The sequence below is a fragment of the Thamnophis sirtalis genome, unplaced genomic scaffold (assembly GCF_051295495.1).
Source record: "Thamnophis sirtalis isolate CommonGarterSnake01/CBP01778 unplaced genomic scaffold, rThaSir2_p1.2 scaffold_9, whole genome shotgun sequence".
In the NCBI taxonomy this organism is placed as follows: domain Eukaryota; kingdom Metazoa; phylum Chordata; class Lepidosauria; order Squamata; family Natricidae; genus Thamnophis; species Thamnophis sirtalis.
Window position 1 is genome coordinate 34,317,882 of NW_028261389.1, and position 17,843 is coordinate 34,335,724.

Consider the following 17,843-nt stretch of genomic DNA (forward strand, 5'->3'; position numbering starts at 1 on the left):
CTACCTACCTAAACACTCTCTCTCTACCTACCTACTGTATTTCTCTCTCTCTCTCTCTCTCTCTCTCTCTCTCTCTCTCTCTCTCTCTCTCTCTCTCTCTCTATTCCTTTATCTACCTACCTACCTAACTAACTAACTACTCTCTCTCTCTCTCTCCCTCCCTACCTACTATATTTCTCTCTCTTTTTCTCCCCCTCTATACCTCTCTCTACCTACCTACTTTTTTAAAAATTGTCTCTTCAAAACCTTGGTGCATCTTATACTCCGGTGCATCTTATACTCCAAAAATACGGTACTCATATATCATTAGAGTTTACTCACTGGAAAGATCTGGAAGAGGTAGATCTTGGAGAAATGGCATTTTTTGCTTTTTGTGTAAGATGGTAGTGGAACAGGCACATTTTTCAGATACTGAGAGAATAAAACTATGAAGAAAATTGTTCTAAAGTGATAAAAAAGAGAAAAAAGGTTTCCATTAATAACATTCCGATTCAGAAATTAATGTAATACCTTTACACTTAATAATTTCATTGCTGATGTTTGCAAATATTAATGTATCAAACACTTAGTTAAAAATAGAATGTCCATTGTCTACACAATGGAATTTCCTTATTTAATTCATGTTTCTTGTAATATTCACAATATGATGGAATATAGTCGAGTCACATGAGGGGGAGGGCTCTTTTCCAGGGAGTAAAGGGACAACATAGCTTGGAATTATTGGTATGCAAGAAAAGGGCAAAGTCATACCCTTCCCCTCCACATATCTAATAGTTATTGCAGATAAGTGCTTTAGATCAGCAAGATTCCTGTCTATAGGAGAGAACAAAAAAGAAACTATTCTGAAGCAACTCTTCCTAACAGTCTTGGTTCCTTGGTTCCATTGACCTTGCAAGACTAAAGCAGTTACCCATGATAACTATCTGCACTGGAGACAAGTGTGTTTAATTACACTTGCCCAAATAAAGTACTTTATATATCCTATGAACTGATGTGTGTGGAGGGGTGAGGGGTTTCACCTTCAGCCTTTTCCTGTATATCAAAGATTCCAAGCTATTGTCTCCTTGCTCCCTGAGGAAAGAACCCTTCCCTTCTTGTAATTCTGGACTACATTCTAATAAAAAAGCAGCCAATGCCATCCTAAATTGCATTAACAGAGGTATACAATCAAGATCAAGTGAGGTACTACTAATACCACTCTATAAAGCCCTAGTAAGGCCACACTTGGAATCCTGCATCCAGTTTTGGTCACCACACTATAAAACAGATGTTGAGACTCTAGAAAAAGTGCAGAGGAGAGCAACCAGGATGATTAGGGGACTGGAGACTAAAACATGAAGAACAATTACAGGAACTGGGCATGGCTAGTCTAGTGAAGAGAAGGACCAGGGGAGACATGAAAGCAGTGTTCCAATATTTGAGGGGCTGCCACAGAGAGGAGGGGGTCAAGCTATTTTACAAAGCACCTGAAGGCCAGACAAGGAATAATGGATGGAAACTGACCAAGGAGAGATTCAATCTAGAAATAAGGAGGAACTTTCTGACAGTGAGAACAATCAACCAATGGAACAGCTCACCCTCGGAAGTTGTGTGGGCTTCATCACTTGAGACTTTCAAGAGGAGATTGGACTGCCATTTGTCTGAAATGGTGTAGGATCTCCTGCTTGAGAGGGGGGTTGGACTAGATGATCTATAAAATCCCTTCCAACTCTGTTAATCTGTTAACCTCACATTTATTTAGCACATTAGATGTATCAACATACAAAAGCTAAGATTTTTCTTTTTTAATTAATCCATAAAAGAAAAAGAAAAAAGCATTATATTCTCAGTTTACATTACATCATTTTGGTCATTAAAGGAACATAAAACTTACATGGCTGCTATTCCCCAGTGTTCTCCAGCATCTTTTCCTGCTGAGCTAAAGAGAGGCAGTGCTACCAAAGTTATGGTTGGAGCAATAGTCAGAGGGCCAATGAACCGCATCAGGAATCCAATGAGACCCGAAAAGCCAACAAAAATTTGGAAGCAAGATGCAACCATAATTGCTCCCTGCAACTGAAACAACAAAGGCTGTAAATGCTTTTTATTCTTATTTTTATGGAAATCCTTGTAATTAAGTTGCAAGTGGTGACGTGTGATTGACAGTGGATGGTAGTTGATCAGGTTAATGGAATTGGATGTCATCTTCATAATCCTAGCAAAATTGCCATATACTTTATATTTAGTAGGAAAACTAATCAATTGCTTTTACTAATTTGTCTTCTGAATGGTTAACAAATACTGGAAAGGAAATATCTTTTGGATGATGTTTCTGATTTGGAAGAAATTAAAGTTAAAGATAGGAAGTGCAAAGTGGAAGCTTTGTTCAGGATCCATAAATATTTCTGTGGGACTGTGATAGATCCTCTGAAACCTAAGAGACAGGCAACCATCATGTCATTTTTATTTGACAGGCTGCTGTTCTGGAGGAGGGGTCTCCAACTTTGGCAACTTTAAGCCTGAAGGACTTCAACTCAGCTTTGCTGGCTAGGGAATTCTGGGAGTTGAAGTCCTCCAGGCTTAAAGTTGCCAAGGTTGGAGACCCCTGTTCTGGAGGACATTTAGCTACTATTCTCAACATTATTTAGGAAACCTAAAAATTAATAACAGTTAACTCATCCTGAAAGAAAAATAAAATCTTCTCTCCTTGTAGTTGATCAAAAGCTATTTGAAAGGCAAAGTGGTATCAACTCTCCTACTACCTTGTCTTTTGAAGAAAGAGAAGTTACACAAATTTGTCAGGTGCACCACAAAAACAAAAACTGTCCACAAAATAATACATTTATACAAATATCCTTGGTAGATTATTACCTCTCTCATTCGAACCTGCCATAATTCAGTGAAATTTGAGGAAGTAGGATCCACCATGCTGGCATTACTGGTCCAAGCAGGGCACTTCCAGGAGGGCAAGCTGAGCATGGCCAGTGAAGGCGTTAGAAATGCGAAGGTTCCTCCTTGTAGAATAGGTAGCCTGTAATGAGGAGGGAGAATTGGAGCAATGCGTACAAAATGCATCATCTACTTGTACACACACTAGATGGCACTGCCGTTTACTCACACAATTTAGTATGAGTCTGTTTTCCAAAGGCTTGTTAGAACAACCAGGTTTTGACAATGTTCTGGAAGATCATAAGGAAATAGGTTACCCTTACCTCTGGCAGCAAACTATTCCGAGAAGGGAATTCCTGTATATAATTACCATTCTGTTCCCCCTTCCATCAAACAACTCAATAGGAGTTCAATCAGCATTCTGCATGCAGTGGGGGGTTATAATCAATTTAGATTCAGAAAAGAGAATTTTGAAGATACCAGGCCTCAAGCCATATAAGCATTTATAGGCAATAACTAGGACCTTGAAATGCACTTGGAACCAGATAAGTTGACAATGCAACCTCACCCTATTGGTGTTATGAGACAATACTGTCTGTCTTCCTTTATCAGTTTATTAGCTTGTTACTACTCACACATATATGCTAGTCATTCCTGACTCTAGGGGGCAATGCTCATCTCCATTTCAAAGCTGAAAAGGCAGTGCTGTCTGAAGATATCTCCGTGGTCATGTGGCCGGCATGAGTAAACGCCAAAGGGGCACAGAATGCTGTTACCTTCCCACTAAAGTGGTCCCCATTTTTCTACTTGCATTTTTACTTGTTTCGAACTGCTAGGTTGGCAGAAGCTGGGACAAGTAACAGGAGCTCACTCCGTTATGCAGCGCTAGGGATTCGAACCACAGAACTGCCCATCTTTCTGATTGACAAGCTCAACGTCTTAGCCACTGAGCACTGCATCCCATACTTCACCTTATACACCACTCCATTTCCTAAGCTTCTGAGGGGCACCCATTTATGCCCCACTATTGCATTCTGTATCCACTGAAGTTTCCAAGTGCTCTTTAAGGACAGCCCCTTTCACAGTATGTTGCAGTAGTCCAAATGAGAAACTATGGGAGCCCAAGTGATGTGAGTAGGGATCCTCAGTGTAGGAATGGGTACAATTGAAGCACAACAAGAAGCTTTGCAAACGCCCTCCTAGCCATGACTGCCCCTTGCTTTTTCAGCAGGAGCTGTGAAACTAATCTTGGACAACCTGCCCATTCCACCTGACTCTGTTCCTTTGTCCCAAGAGGGGTTGGAAACTGGATTGAAATTGTCCAGGTGCAGCAATGGCCTCTTGAGGAAGAATGTACCACTGGGCCCTTAAATGATGTCAATATCCAAAATGGCTTAGAGGATATTCTATACTTACAAGAACCTCTAGCACTAATTGCTGAAGTTAGGCCAACTTTGATCATTACCAAGACAGAATTGTCAAAATATCTATGAATATATGGGGGGGAACAGAAAAAGGATCAGTAAAGATTTAAAGCTAGTAAGTAAAGGTAAAACTAAGCTATGCCAGCAAATCTGGAGAAAAACAGAATGGTCAACAGATTGGAAGAGATCCATTTTTTTTCAGGGAAGAACAACAAGGATGATAAAGGGTCTGGAGGCTAACCCTAACCCTATAATAAATGGCTAAGGGAACTACCAGTAGGAATGTTTAGCCTAACAAATAAGAGGCTTATGAGTGACATAATAGCCATGTTCCAATACTTTAAAGGCTTCATAGGAAAGAGGGGGTTGGTTCATTCTTCAAAGCACCTGAAGGCAGAACAAGAAGCAATAGCTTGGAAACTTGTCAGAGGGAGATTCAACCTGGAGCTAAGGAGAATTTTCCTGCCAGAACGATTAGTCAGTGGAACAGTTTGCCTCCTGGAGTTCTGAGTGCTCTGTTGTTGGAGGTTTTCAAAAAGATATTGGACAACCATTTGTCCTAGATGAAAAGGACTTCTGCCTATTGTACTAGAAGACTCCAAGGTTCTTTCCAGCCCTATGATTCTATCATTCTTTTCTAAAGCTAGATTGAACATCTGATATCTCCTTTTCTAAATGGAACTCTAATTTGCACTGGTTGAGCATAAGCATTATTTTCTAATATGTGAAATTAAGGATATTGTAGTCATAGTTTGCACTCTCTGTTAAAGTGTTCCTTTTTTGTGTGTTTGCATATAGTCTGATCTCAGCATCTTTTTTATATCATGGTAACTAGAACTGGATGCAGTAATCCAAGTGTAGCCTTACTAATGCAATATAGAAGGGTACTATCACTTTTAGTGATCTTGATGCTATCCACCTGTTTATGCAGCCTAGGACTGCACTGGCTTTTTTGGCAGCTGCAGCACACTGCTGACTCGTACTTAAGCGGTGGTCCACATGGACATCTATCTCTCTCTCACAGGTTCTACTATTGAGCCAGGTACTGCCAATTCTGTACCTGTATGTGTGGTTTTTCATGCCTACGTGCTGGGCCTTACTTTTCTCACCACTGAACGGCATTTTGTTGGATAGGGTCCAATATTCAAGTCTGTCAAGTTCCTTCTGAATCTTGACTCTATCTTCCAAAATGTTAGTAATTCTGCCCAGCTTAATATCATCCGCAAATTGGATGGACATGCGTTCAATATCCTCATCTAGATCATTTATCAAGATATTGAAGAGTATTGGGCCCAAGACAGAACCTTGAGGTATCCCACTGCATGATTCACCCCATATAGATGTAGTTCTATTGAGGACTGCAATCTGATTATCATGGATAAAATCTATTTGCAACTAGTCCTCACGAAATGATTGGTTGCTTAGTGACCATTTGAAATCACAATGGACCCCCCCAAAAGGTATTTATGACCCAATTGTGAAGTTCTGATGATCTCATATACACACACCTGCAGTCATATAATTGCATTTTGGGTACTTAGCAAATGACTTGCATTTACAGTCATTTGCAGTGTCCTGCAGTCATATGACCAAGATTTTTGTGGTTTTTTTTTACAGGTTTCCAGAATGTACTTTTGGTTTCTGGCAAAAAAATAATAATGCCCAATGTGTTTAATAGATTTGGTTAATACCGTGGTGTTTGCTTAATGAACAGCGCACAAAAGTAAATTTGGGTGAGGTCACATAGTGATCCATTTATTGACTGCCACAATCTTCAATTGTAATTCTTGGCTCAATTACAGTTAATGCACCAACCTTCTCCTGTTAATATTTTTCTCTGAAATAGTTGTTACTAAGGCTAAACGTTTACATCACACATCCATTTAGATAAGAAAACCGTCAAGAAAATAAACTTTTAAGGGTGTTTTTTTTTCTTTAAAAAGACTAACAAATAAAGAGTTTAACCATCCCCTTTCTTCTCTAAAGCAGAAGATCTATTTCTTAGGGCAGGTTGCAAAAACGTAGCCTTGTAAGACTTGGTTAAATAAAGTACACTGTGTAACGTATTTGAGTCAAACTGAAATCAAACTTGTAAATTTGCTCCACAACACAAACTGCTCCTTTTTTCTTCCTTCCTAAAAGTCTTTTGATCTTAGTTCTCAAAGAATGTTCTGCAGAAATAAGGACATCATTGGAATGTGGAGGCATATTCAAGTAATCTCTGTTTTTTATGCCCCTGGAGACACATTGTGCTATCATACAGTGACAAGAGGAGAACACAGATCTCTCACAGAGGGATACGTAGGCTATGTAATTAATCTGGAATGTTGTCATGAACATGTCCAGCAGTCCCACACTGAATGGGCTCACAAAACACACTGATTTGGAGTCTGTAAAGCAGTTCCATAGATACCTGCCCAGTACTTCGGATGTTGCAAAGAAACTGCACCAAAGACACACAAGGGCCCCTAAAATGTACATGTAAGGCATTTACTAGAATCTTCCAACTCACGGAAACTAAACAAGTAAATATTAGATTACATCTGGGGCATTCATTAAAGTGTCCTAGGTGTGGAGGAAATAGGATTCCTGAAAATATTAGCATTTTCATCTGTTCTCTTTCACTTCACGGTATGGTGTTGCTATTTTCTCAGAGATTGAGAGAACTGTAAAGCAAAATAGTCTTAGCACAATGGAATTCCTCTGTCTTTATAAGTTTACATCATAGCTTCATAATCTGCTGTAGATGAGCTAAAACTGAATTTCACAGTAAAAGCCACAGCTTGAACTTTAACTGATATTAAAAAGAATTCCAATAAATATTTTACTGATTACCAAACAAACTGAAGGGACTTATAATTTACAACGGAACTATTAGCTCATCCAACAGGATTGCTTTTTGCATACTTAATTCCCACCCAGACTTCCAGTTTTCCAATGTGTTGGTTATTTGACCAACACATGAAATAAAATACATTTTAAAGTGCAAACATTACCAACTTAAAAAAATGTATTTACAACAGCAATAATTATACCTAGAAAGTAAATCTCTCATTTTACCTCAAGGCTTTAGTACTGGGCTTTAAGTGCAGCAGAAGAATCACTGTTTCATAACTGGTGTGTGATCACTATTCATGAGTCAGACCCATGATGATCTGGGGTAGGCCCACGGCCGCGAAAGTGGTCAAGAACTGCTGGGCTGCTTCTGAGGCCGAAGGGATGGCAAGTGGAAATCCCTCAGAACCATTAAGTAGGGGTGTTCCACTTCCAGACCTGAGACAGTCTCCAGGAGTTCAGGCAGGGAGGTTGCCACACAGGGTTCACCAACAAATGCGCGCTCGACAAAAGCGCGCCGACAAAAGCGCGGGGAGAAAAGCGCGAGTTCGAAATCATGCCAAAGAATGAGCACAGAAGCGTGCCGACAACAGCGTGCCGACAGAAGCGCGCTCTAAACCTAACCCTAAAGGTAACCCTAAAGACAACCCTAAAGGTAACCCTACCCTAACCCTAAATCTAACCCTAACCCTAACCCTAACCCTAAAGATAACCTTGAACCTAACCCTAAACCTAACCCTGAACCTAACCCTAAACCTAACCCTGAACCTAACCCTAAACCTAATCCTTCCCCTTCCCCTAACCCTTACCTTAACCATAATGGCGCTTTTGTTGGCGCACCTTTGTGGGCACGCTATCGACATCGCGGTTTTATCACCGCAGTTTTGTCGGTGCGCTGTTGTCAGGCACGCTTTTGTTGGGTCACGGCCATGCAGTAGGGTGGCTGGTACACTAGCAACAATCCCAGCTGATCCCATAAGCCCAGCTTCAGAAGTTGAGTCTCAATATTTTCTCCCTCATATTTTTGCTCAAATGCACAGACTAAATTAATGGCCAGACCCTGAAGGGTTAATTTCTTTCAGAGATGGAGCCTGGAGGAAATGGCAACAGCACTTAGACTTAGATACCACTTCATGGTGTTTTACAGCATTTTCTAAGCAATATGTAAAAGGCAACATATTGCCCCCAACAATCTGGGTCCTCATTTTACCGACCTTGGAAGGATGGAATGCTGAGTCAACCTTGAGCTGGTTCGGATCAAGCTCCAGGCAATGAGCTGAATTAGCCTACAATACTGCAATCTAACCACTGCCCCACTATGCGTCCATAGGCAAATCTACATCAAGATACATTCTAAAGCAAAATGCCTTCGGATATATGTTTGAAATCCCATTTACCATTTATCAAAGTTTATCTCAGCTCTCTTTGAAGTTATAAGATAAAATAAGATAACCTTTATTGTCATTTTTTACTGTGTGCACACTGGCTCACATTCAGAATATCCCACACCCTTTTATTATGTGACCATTAAGAATCTTGTTTTTTTATATGACCTGAATGATTGAGAAACCGAATATGAGATGCTCATATTGATAACATTTTCAAAATGCATTTATTTATTTAAAATATTTTGTAACTTCCCATTTTATAGCCAAATCTGAGCAGCTCGCAATCAAAAGTTTTAAAAAACCCAATAAAAATTACAGTAGAACTATAAAACATTAATGATTAAAAACAACAAAAACCTGGCACCAAGTCAATATCTCTTATCTCAGCACCTGGCTGAAAAGATGTTCAAAGTTGTGTAAGGCTAGGCAGATAAAGGCCTGCCAAATCTCAGGGGTCAGAGTGTTCCATAAGTCAGGGGCTGCCATGGAAAAGATGTGCTTTCTAGTTCCCATCAAGTGACAATATTTAGGGGAAGGGACTATGAATGTGCCTATCCTATTTGACCTGGAGGATCGGCAGTTTCTTTAGGGAGGGGCATTCCCACAGATAATCTGGTCCTGTGCCATATGCAGCTTTAAAGGTGATGACTAGCACCTTGAATTGTATTCAGAAAGAAACTAGAGGCTATTATAGTTTGCACAAATAAATTGTTTTTACCCCAATGCTGGACAGTCCTAGAATCATCTAAAAAGAGTATACTATAGATATCTTGATTCAAAATTGTTGCACTATAATGCATCATTTGGGATAACTTGAGGATATAAAGAGACAAACAGATAACACAAAGGAGTTTTAGTAGTATATGAATTGAAAGTCTCTCCTAATTGTTGGGTGCGTTCACCAGCTTTATTCCTCATTCTGTAGCAGAGGCCAAGTCTCTTGTAAAGTATATTCTTTGCATCTAAGTAAGCAGTTGGCAAAACAGATTTAATTTAGTAGCTGTGGCTGTGGTTTGCAATTCCTAGCAGAATCAAAGGGGTTATTGTGAAATTGAAAATCTCCTGAGAGGGTGAGGAAGGGAAAGGAGTCTTAAATAAATTAGAATCTTGCTTTATTCTACACAAAGGGCATTTGTTGCCCAGTTCTGAAAGTTTCATTGTTGGGTAGAGGAAACACTGTTTCAGAGAATTACTCTGCTGTGTTTCTTCTCTTTAACTCTCAAAAAAATAAAGATGCATACAGAGCAGCACATGTCCCTTTCAAAAAAAAGTCTCATGATATTCTCTAAAAGTTGTCCAACTCTGAAGTTGCTCCATTTTGGCTAACCGATCTGTTCTAATACTACTTGTCAGACTCCTAATATTTCATTTGCGGTTGTTACTTGGAACCCTGACACTGAGTTAACATTGCTATTTTTGTAGCAGATGCTTGATAGAAAATTGATATATCAAAGAATTTATAGAGTTGAAAATACATGTAGTCTTGACTTATGATCGGTCACTTATTGATCATCTGAAGTTACCCCCCCCAAAAAGGTACTTGCAATCCATATTCAAAATTCCAATGGAAGGCTCCCTCCAGAGTCACGAGATTGCATTTTAGGTGCTCATATTTATGGCCATTTGCCACAGCCCATGGTCACGTGGCCACAATTTAAGACATTTTCTTTGCTGGAAAGTGTTTATTTTCAGTTTCCAGCTAAAATCTCCCATTGTGGACAATGAGTTTACTTAATGATCCCAGTGTTCCCTTAATGACTGCTGCAAAAAGGTCGTAAAACCAGGTCAGTCATTATGGATGCCTTGACTCATGGCAATCATGATGTACAACAGTAATGCTGGGTTTCTTTATTGTCATAAATCAAGGACTACCTTTAGCCATTTAGGCCTTTGAGTCTAATCCCAGTATTGTGCATATTGTATATCCAAATTAAAGTTCTATCTCTAACCTTTTATTTCAATACAGCTACAATATATAATTTTCTGCTGCTAGAGTCAAGAAACTGAGATAGAACTTTTTGCTTCATTTGGCACAACAAGATTTTGAAAAGTCTCCCTAATAGCATCCAAACAGAATTCCAGATTATTTATTTCAAAGTATTCCTCAGTTAAATGAACTGGAAACATCTCCTCAGTCCCAAGAGCCTATTAATCTCAGGTATAAATGCATAGTTTAGTTAGGCTGTCTGCTCTGATTTTGTTTAGAACTGAGTGAGTGACTGTTACCTTTCATTCTCTTCTTGTGATTCTAGTTCCCAGCAAATTTGTGGTTGTAACTACAGATATAGTTTCATTCATTTAAAAAAGGAAATTTTCATTACAAAAATTTATTCATAGATAGTTGCCCAACTGCCCTTATGTTTCTTGAGTTTGTTACTGCCAGCTTTTCACTAGAGAATCTTTTATTCTTTGGATGAAAAATTATAGCTATAGGGTAGATGTAATCAAAAAGAGACATCATGCTGTAGATATATATGACTACCTTACTCCAAAGATAACCTGAAGAAGAGTGCAGATCCCTGAGACGAAAAATATGGTGCTGATCAGGTGACTTTGTGTCAGAGTGTCCAGCTCCAGACAAAGTGATTTGGAAAGGATCAGAGGAATTGCGACGAGACCTCCAAGTGCAGTCAGGTAATGCTAAGAAACAGAGAAGAGGGGAAGAAATGCAATTAAGAGATAAAGAGTCCTGCTTACCAATTGTAATGGTGAATGCATAAAACAATAATTTTTGTGTCATGGTGCCTGTATTATAAAAGACCATCTTAAAATATTATAAGGTCCTCCTCCTTTAAGCCTCAAATATGGTACCGCCAGACTTTTGATGTGGTTTTTTTAAAATTGTCTTTGTACTTTAGCCTGTTCTTGTTTTTATGATCAAGTTTAGTGTTTAAATTAGTTTACTGCTTTTGCAAGCCTCAGTGCATTTCACTATAAAGGAAAGTGAAGTTTAAATGCCTACAATCTAGGGGGAAAAAAGAAGAGAAATCTTAAACTATCATAGAACCCAAGGCCACACCAGTAGCTAGCATTCATTCTGCCTGACCTGACATTCTGACATTCCCTCAATTTGACAAATCCATGTGTTATTGCAGTAACCGATGACAATGAAATCAAGAAATATATCTACCAAAAGTCCTATTTGCAAAGAGAGCAAAATTCATGTTTTTGTATCTACATTTCCCATCCAAACTATGCAATGGAGTGAATGTCCATGTCTTTTGGGTGGCTTCTGTCTCTTATCTTAGCAAAGGACAGATCTGACTATCTGCCAGAAGTCCTCTGTCCATATAAAAACTGACTCAAATAAATTTTAGCTGAGAAACTGATATCTATATTTCAACTCAAATGGCAGAAAGTACTTTGAAGGATGATGGGCTTTCCTTCATATAAGATTTTGAACCACAGGTAGATGTCCAATTATTGATTATACCATGCAAATATTCCTTAGACTAGCATGGTACTTTGCATTAGGTTAAATTCTGAAGTATCTCCCAAATGGAAGGTGATTCCTTGCAGAAATCTCTACATTGTGGATGTTCCTTTGCTTTTGAGCAGCTCCCAAGGAATTAAGTTTAAATAGGCCATACTGTGAAACAATAGGTGTTTTTCTTTTCATGTACACTCCTGTGAATTGCTTCATAAGTTATCTGTAGTACTTAAATTAGGTAATCACTTATGGAGTCCTTGGTGGAACCTCTATTTGATTTTTGAAATACATTTACTCAGTCTAAACAATAAATTTACCAGTACTCAGTTGGAACTAGAATTGATTTAATTGTTTTGCTAACTTGAATTGCTTACATTTAATCTATCTAAATAATTTAGTGTCTTTAAGTATGCTTCTTTCTCCATAAGTACACATTTTCTAAACCCGCTTAGGGTGTGATTAGCTATGAAGGGTGACGTCTAGTGGCACTCCAGAATGAGGAAGGTGTAGAACGGTCAACACTCTAATCACGAATCCCTTGTTCCAGGTTCAGCTTTCACACTCAGGTTAGTGTGAAGAAGTGATTCATAACAGAAAACTGCTTCAAAGAACTGGTTAATAATGCTTTGCCAGTAAGCTGGATCTACTAACATTTTCTTCTTAAATAAGAAGAGACAAGTGAAGTATTGTCAAAGACCTCAGGCAATGGAGAGATAGAACAGAAACCCCTATGCTCAGTTATGCAAGGCATGACAGTTGTCACACTTCATTGCCTTAGACAAAACTAGAGTTTCTCTTCTGGTGAAGATACACGGTCAAAAATAAGGGAACAACAATGAATTAGAAGTGGCCTTGGAAATCCAAAAATGTTCATTTTCTAAAATTTATTCATTAAAATTCATTATGTTGTCCATCTCACTATTGAAGCGACTGACAGGATTTTGCACTAAGTTGACAGGAAAATCTCTGCTCCTATAAATTTCATACTTTGTAAGGGCAAATAAAAAACTCCCAGATCCTTTTATTTATTTATGTTTATATTTAAATATTTGGGGTACAGGTTAAAGGTTGTGGACTGAAAACCAGGAGACCACGAATTTTAGTCCCATCTCCAGCATGATGCCAATTGGGTGACTTTGAACCAGTCCCTTTATCTCAGTTCTAGGATGAGGACAATGGCAAGCGACTCCTGAAAATCTTGCCAAGAAAACTGCAGGGAAGAGATAGATAGATAGATAGATAGATAGATAGATAGATAGATAGATAGATAGATAGATAGATAGATAGATAGATAGATAGATAGATAGATAGATAGATAGATGATAGTAGGCAGTAGACAGACACAGACTTTCTGACAGACATCCTTATATTGTGTTAGTTGACTCACATTTTTATTCACCTTTTTGCACAACATACCCCTGCCAAGAATTCCCAGCTAACTTGTTATTTGAAGATTTACCTGAATTCCCAGGAAGATGCAAAGATGCCATGGAGGTATATCTGTGACAGTGTATGCCAGCTTGTTACCACCTTTCCTACTGAAGTCTTCTGGTTTTCCTTCATAGTCTCGAACTGTAGCACCGTCCTCAGTGAAGTTACAATGTTTACCATCATCAGTCTGCAGAAACAACGAATCTTTTCATACCATGCTCATGGTCAGCTGACACTAACCAAGTGCTTCATTACCACATTAACAAATCAACCTCCCACAAGAGGAGCTATATAAAAGCAGTATTACAAAGAACATCAACCCACTAGCAACCCAGAACATCAAGAAAAGGAAACAGACCATCTATACAATATCTTCCAATAAAATGAATATCCATGCAACTTTATCAAAAAATGCCTGACCACTCAAACAACTACCAGACAGCTAATAGAAGCTATAAAAAAGATTAACACTATCATACATCAAAAACATGAAAACAACTATTACATAACAACACTGTTGCACACACTCCAACTAACACCCTCCAAAATATCTTAAGGAAATCAAGACTCAAAAAGAAAAAATATGCGTCATCCACAACATAGAAGGTAAAGTTTGTAACAGCCACTATGTAGATGTCAATAGACACATAGAAATAAACCCCATTGACAGATAATGTAAAAGAGACAACAAAAATTTAAGGAGGAAATAAAAATGAAGGAAATAATTAAATTCAAACTATAAGTAAATAGCTATAAATGTAATACATAAAGGCATGTAGGAGTAGAAAAAGAAAGAAAGAACGTGCAAAAGGCTATAAAACTATTTCAAGATTTCCTTTGATGAGAAGTGGTATTTAAAAAAGCCTCCAAACATATAATGTGAAAGCCTCTTAAATTGTAACATTATATTTGTCACAGTCTGTTCTATTTCAGGTAGACTGTGAATAGCAAGGGGAAAAAAACGAGAAGGAAATTACAGTATATGATTCAAAGTGAATTAATAACCTGACAAAAATAGGAGGAACGGCACATATTAAAATGAATATCAATCCTTTCTCCTACTTTTTTCCAGAATAAGAAAAGGGAAATACAAGCAGCAAATGTTATAGCTTAGATATGAATGTGCTAAATACCATTCTGTTATATCTCAGGAGAAAAAGCATATTTTTACAATAAACAGATCAAGTGATGGCATATGACACCAGCTATTGTCCACCTCATTCTTGCTCTTTATTTTTATGTGATTGAAACTCTTTTATACAGATATTTAATTTAAATATAAACTTACAAGAAAAGTGGGATTGTCTAATCCATTTGCTTCTTTTCCAGCGTTGGTCATCTCCATTTCATAGGACGTCCTTGAATAAAGCAGAGAGAAAGCGGAGATGAGGCCCCAATCAAACCTCATGTTTGCCACCCTGAACAACAACAAGTTGCAGGAATCCAAATTTCATTTCCAGGCATTCATGTGAGAGTAACTATAGAGTAATTCCTCCTTCTCTAGTCTGCTGAAATCATTTACTCATGTTCAGCTCAATTACACAGCAGCATAAAGCTTTGAAAACTTTTTTAAAAAAAACATTATGCTGCTTGAGCAATAATGGATCAGTAACTGAAAGGGGGATTCTTTCTGCCAATATCATGGATTTCCTATAGCAGATCTATTGATTTTTCTTTTCCTATACAAAAAAATGTTTCATACTGAATAGCAAAATTTGTCTACTTCTTAGACTACATGTTATTATTACAGGTAGTGCTCGACTTACAACCATTTCTAGTGACTGTTCAAAATTACAATGATACTGAAAAAATATTTCTCACAACCGGTCCTCGCATTACATCCATTGTACCATTCCCATGGTCACATGATCAAAGTCTGGATGCTTGACAACAGAATTAGTGATGGTTGTAGCATCTCAGGGCCACAGGATTGCTCTTTGAGAACTTCCCAGCCAGCTTTTGACAAGGAAAGTCAATGCAGGAAATGATTCACTTAATTACCGTGATGTGATTCACTTAACAGCTGCAGTGATTCATTTAACAACTATGGCAAAAAAGGTAATAAAATAAGGCCCAACTCATTTGCTTAGCAACATAAATTCTTTTTTTTAAAATATAATTTTTATTAAACATTATTACCTTTAAAAAACAGGAAGAACAATACAGCGACATAAATACAACGACATAAGCAAGACAAATCATACATAACAATATAAAGTAAAACATACAGATACAATGCCGTTTTAAACATACAACCCCCCCTCCCCCCCACGGTGACAGTCATTCACAGCCCCGTTTTTCTTTCTTTCCTCATTATTAGGTCTCTAAGCCACATCTTCCCATTGCAAGATTCAGGGATCTATTACGGTACCTATGTTAACTTTCCCCATTTTAAGTCCCTGCTGTTCTCCTAGTCGCCCACATATACCATAGGTTCCAGCTGAGATAATGTTCTGTTTCTCCTTTGTCCCTCAGCCAACCCGTCATTCTGTCCATTTCTGCACATTCGTAGATCTTTTTAATTATAGCATCTTCCGGCGGTATAGTGGTGGATTTCCAAAATTGTGCATAGGTTATTCTTGTGGCCACAATTATATGCAGGCTCAAATGCCATATTGAACTGCTTATGTTATCTGGTTTGATGCTTAGTAACAGGTTCTCAGGTCTCCATTCAATGTTTGCCCCGGTAACCTCTTTTAACCATTTTTTAATCCTTTTCCAATATGTCGTGGCCTCAGTACAGGACCACCAAATATGGTACAATGTGCCATCCTTTCTTCCACATTTCCAACACAATGGAGATAACCCAGGAAACATCTTAGCTAACCTCGTTGAGGGGAAGTGCCACCTATAAACCATCTTGTATATGTTTTCTTTGAATGCAGTAGATGTTGTAAGTTTAATGGTCTTACTCCATAGATCCCACCATTTGCCCATTTCAATTTCATAACCTAGGTTTCTCTCCCATACTATTAGAAGGCTTTTGTCCATCTCTTCATTAGTATCTTGGCAGGTCAAAAATTGGTAGATCTTCGATAACATTTTCTTGTCTCCACCAAACAAGATTTTATCTAGCCCCTGAGGGTTTGGGTAGATCCCGAAACATGCCTTATCACTTTTAAACCTGTTTCTAACCTGTAAATATTCCCACCATTCCAAATTCCTGCCCTGTTGCTCTAATTCCATCTTTGTTTTTATGTTGCCCTCTTCTGTCATGATATATTTATATGTTATGTTTCTTGTAACATAAATTCTGATCCCATTTGTGGTTGTAACTTGAAGACTACCTGTACAACTATGATGATTGTTACTATTTTAAAAAGCACATTTGCTTAAATGAAAAAAAAAGCAAAGAAGTGTTAAAATTTGCTTCCTTAATTAAATCCTATCTTTGCTGTACTAGAAATAATATTATTGTCTTATCAGGCTAGTAAGCCTTCATTTTTACTGTTATTGCCTTTTTATTGGCCTTCTATATGCTTTTTAAATACTAATCTCTTTCTTCCTCCATCCCAAAACCCATATAAATTCAGTTCTGTTTTATATATATATAAATATCCATAGGTATGTTTGTGTGTGTATATGTATGTCTGTGTGTGTGTGCGTGTGTGTATGTATGTATCTATGTATGTGTATATATATATGTATATGTATATGTATATGTATATGTATATGTATATGTATATGTATATGTATATGTATATGTATACGTATACGTATACGTATAGGTATGTATATGTATGTATGTATGTGTGTGTATATATATATATATATATATATATATATATATATATATATATATATATATATATATATATATATATAGACACACACACACACACACATACATACACACACGCACACACACACAGACATACATATACACACACAAACATACCTATGGATATATTGCGTAATGTAGTTGTAACTGTAATGTAAATGTAATGGTACTATTTGTTCTGAGGTTTTAACAATGAAAATGAATATTTTATAGATAAATTAGAAGTAATTCTATTAGATGAATAGAAACAATGGTGTTATTTTAATTTATTTATTATTATTTTTTGCATCCCATCTCACCAAAGGCTACTCTGGGCAGAAAATGTAAAATTACAACAATTGAAAATTTAAAACATACTAAAAAAAACACAATGAAACAGTAGAAAACAATGAAAGTACAGCAATATGAATTAAAAGATGGCAGAGAGGGAGCAGGATGCATAGGAAGGTGGTGGGGTTTGCTATTTGTCAAATAATCACCTCCATGTGATGCTCTTCTTTCTCACCCAAAACTGTGGAAATATTTAGGACTAGAATTCCTATCAATAGCAACAGTGTTTAAAATTGTAGCCAAACACATTCATAAGGCACTAGATTGGAAACCCAATATACATTACATCAATCTGCAAATATATTTTTTCTCCAAACTCTAGTTGACTGTAGTCTTCCAAAGGTCCAAAAGCTGTT

General features: G+C 37.6%; 1 protein-coding gene across 2 annotated transcripts in view; it reads right to left on the minus strand.

The window, feature by feature from the left end:
* LOC106552293 (solute carrier family 23 member 1) overlaps nucleotides 1-17,843 on the minus strand; it is a 46,468-nt gene that overhangs the window by 15,333 nt on the left and 13,292 nt on the right. Inside the window, exons 2-7 of one of the 2 annotated variants that reach the window (XM_087723289.1) lie at nucleotides 14,665-14,734; nucleotides 13,405-13,563; nucleotides 10,998-11,155; nucleotides 2,851-3,010; nucleotides 1,874-2,055; nucleotides 322-442 (exon numbers count right to left, since the gene is read on the minus strand). In XM_087723289.1, coding sequence (XP_087579415.1) covers nucleotides 322-442; nucleotides 1,874-2,055; nucleotides 2,851-3,010; nucleotides 10,998-11,155; nucleotides 13,405-13,563; nucleotides 14,665-14,721 — 837 coding nt within the window. In that variant the 5' untranslated portion in view covers nucleotides 14,722-14,734. Of the gene's footprint in view, nucleotides 1-321; nucleotides 443-1,873; nucleotides 2,056-2,850; nucleotides 3,011-10,997; nucleotides 11,156-13,404; nucleotides 13,564-14,664; nucleotides 15,306-17,843 lie in introns of those variants that run through there. The other variant, XM_087723288.1, reaches the window with a different exon arrangement.